We start from the raw sequence: 2,673 nt of genomic DNA, 5'->3' as shown, positions 1-2,673 counted from the left end.
ATGTTAGTTTACCTGGCAGACAGGCAGGAGCCAGGAAAGACAATGTTAGTTTACCTGGCAGACAGGCGGGAGCCAGGAAAGACCATGTTAGTTTACCTGGCAGACAGGCAGGAGCCAGGAAAGCATTCTTTGGTTTGAGGGCATGGAGCTTCCAGAAGTTATTGACCAGCTGCATGATGAAGTTACATCCCTCGCTGTCCATCTGTTTCTGGCCCTCCTCAGTCATCTCTGCACAAACAAACAAGTCACACACTTACAACATTGTACACTTTGACCTCTTATTGTGGACCTGAATGAAGCAGTGAAATGAAACTGTTTACTAACAGTGATTGTGGAGACAAGACATATATGTAGTGGAGACGGAGAGCTGTAAAATCACAGGAGGGGCTTCATCTTGTGACGGGAATATCTGACTAGTCAATATTAAAGCGTCCAGACTAAACTAATCTAAAACTAAGTGAATAGGTTGTTACCTGTATCAATACTAGAGGGTTTGGTCTCAGTGAATAGGTTGTTACCTGTATCAATACTAGAGGGTTTGGTCTCAGTGAAACATGGTTGTTGTACCTGTATCAATACTAGAGGGTTTGGTCTCAGTGAACAGGTTGTTACCTGTATCAACACTAGAGGGTTTGGTCTCAGTGAACAGTTTGTTACCTGTATCAACACTAGAGGGTTTGGTCTCAGTGAACAGTTGTTACCTGTATCAAACTAGAGGGTTTTGGTCTCAGTGAAAGGTTGTTACCTGTATCAACCTAGAGGGTTTGGTCTCAGTGAAAGGTTGTTTACCCGTATCATTACTAGAGGTGTTTGGTCTCGAGTGAAACAGGTTGTTACCTGTATCAAACTAGAGGGTTTGGTCTCAGTGAACAGGTTGTTACCTGTATCAAACTAGAGGGTTTGGTCTCAGTGAACAGGTTGTTACCGTGCTATCAATACTAGAGGGTTTGGTCTCAGTGAACAGGTTTGTTACCTGTATCAAATACTAGAGGGTTTGGTCTCAGTGAATAGGTTGTTACCTGTATCAAACTAGAGGGTTTGGTCTCAGTGAACAGGTTGTTACCTGTATCAATACTAGAGGGTTTGGTCCTCCAGTGAATAGGTTGTTACCTGTATCAACACTAGAGGGTTGGTCTCAGTGAAAGGTTGTTACCTGTATCAAACACTAGAGGGTTTGGGTCTCAGTGAACGGGTTGTTTACCTGTATCAAATATAGAGGGTTTGGTCTCAGTGAACTTTAGGTTTGTTACCTTTGTATCAAATATCTAGAGTTGCTCAGGTATTGCGTACTACAGAGTGTCTCGTCAGGTTGTTACTGATCAAATGAAGGGTTTTGTCTGACAGTCTTGTTACTGCTATAATACTCACGAGGGTTCTTGGTCTCAGTGAGTGACAGGGAACTTTTTCTACTGTGTATCTAAACACTAGAGGGTTTCGGTCTCTAGTGAAACAGAGCTTGTTACCGCTGTATCCTAACCAAGCTCCATCTCTCCTCTAGAGTCTCTGGTTTTTTCCCGGGTCCTGGGATTGTGTAACTGGGAAATCAGGAGTTTGTTTCACATCTAAATTCGGTATCCTCACACTAGGACCCTGCGGTTTGGTGCTCTTCAGGTGAATCTTCAGTGTTGCTCCTCTACTCTGGTTTCTGACTCTCTTCCTTCCCTCTCTCTCTCTCTCTTTCCCCCCTCTGTTCTGACCTCTCCGCCTTCCTCCCTCCCTCTGTTTCTGACTCTCTACCCTCTCCTCTCTCCCTCTCTTTCCCTCCGTTTGAACCTCTCCCCCTTCCCCTCTCTTTCCCTCTGTTCTGGACTCTCTCCCCTCCCCTCTCTCTCTCTGCTGTCTCTTTCTGTCAGCTGCTGGGTTGTACATATTTTGTTTAATTTCAATTTCACAATATTTAATTGGGTTTTGGGGTATTTCATTTCATATTTGGTTTCATGTTTCACAACAACAGTCGCAGTTAACGTCAACACTGAACAGAGGAACGTAACATCCAATACCAAACTGTTTTCACAATGTAACAGGCTTTTTCTGCTTTTCTTGTTTTCAAGTATGGTTTTATTATGAAAAGTACAATATTCCTTGTATACTTTGGTTACAACTATGGAGCGTATGTCCCATTGAATTAATTTACATTAGTTATTCAATAAAGAGAAACAAAATGACTCACATTGGTATATTTTTTTTAACGGGTGTTTATTGGGTCACAAATTAGATCACTCAGAATTTATTGGCAGAACACGCATGTGGTGTGTGGAGACCAGTGGTGTGGTTTTGTCCAAGTGTGGTGTGTGTGTCCAGTGTGTGTTTGTCCGCAGTGTGTCTGTGTGTGTGTCCAGGTGGTGTGTGGTGGTGTGGTGGTCAAGTGGTTTGGCGCGCTCTGAAAGAGGGTTTGGGCAGCTCTGTAACGGGGTTTTGGGCCGCTGCATGTGTAAACGAGGGTTTGGGAACGAGAGCTGTAACACCTGAGGTTATGGGGCGCTGCTTGCGTCATCTGGGTGGGGTAACGAGGGTTTGGGAGCTCTGGTAACGAGGCGTTTGGAGCCTCGTGGTAACTGTTGGTTTGTACTTTTTGTTAAGGGGGTGGGGGTTTTGGACGAAAGGGAACTCTGGCTCTGTAAAACGGGTTTGGACTCTGTAACTCGGGGGTGTGGAAGTTTCTGTAATACGGGT

General features: G+C 44.4%; 1 protein-coding gene across 1 annotated transcript in view; it reads right to left on the bottom strand.

Annotated features, from left to right (window-relative positions):
- The window catches only part of LOC112069506 (E3 ubiquitin-protein ligase UBR4), a 129,482-nt gene that overhangs the window by 48,075 nt on the left and 78,734 nt on the right, over positions 1–2,673 (bottom strand). The window contains 2 exon segments of the mRNA XM_070438569.1: positions 97–228; positions 613–668. Of these exon segments, the coding sequence (XP_070294670.1) occupies positions 97–228; positions 613–668 (188 nt within the window).

This window comes from Salvelinus sp. IW2-2015, unplaced genomic scaffold (assembly GCF_002910315.2).
Source record: "Salvelinus sp. IW2-2015 unplaced genomic scaffold, ASM291031v2 Un_scaffold1034, whole genome shotgun sequence".
NCBI classification, from domain to species: Eukaryota; Metazoa; Chordata; class Actinopteri; order Salmoniformes; family Salmonidae; genus Salvelinus; species Salvelinus sp. IW2-2015.
The sequence above is the reverse complement of the archived record's forward strand: the minus strand, read 5'-3'. Positions and strand labels throughout refer to the sequence as shown.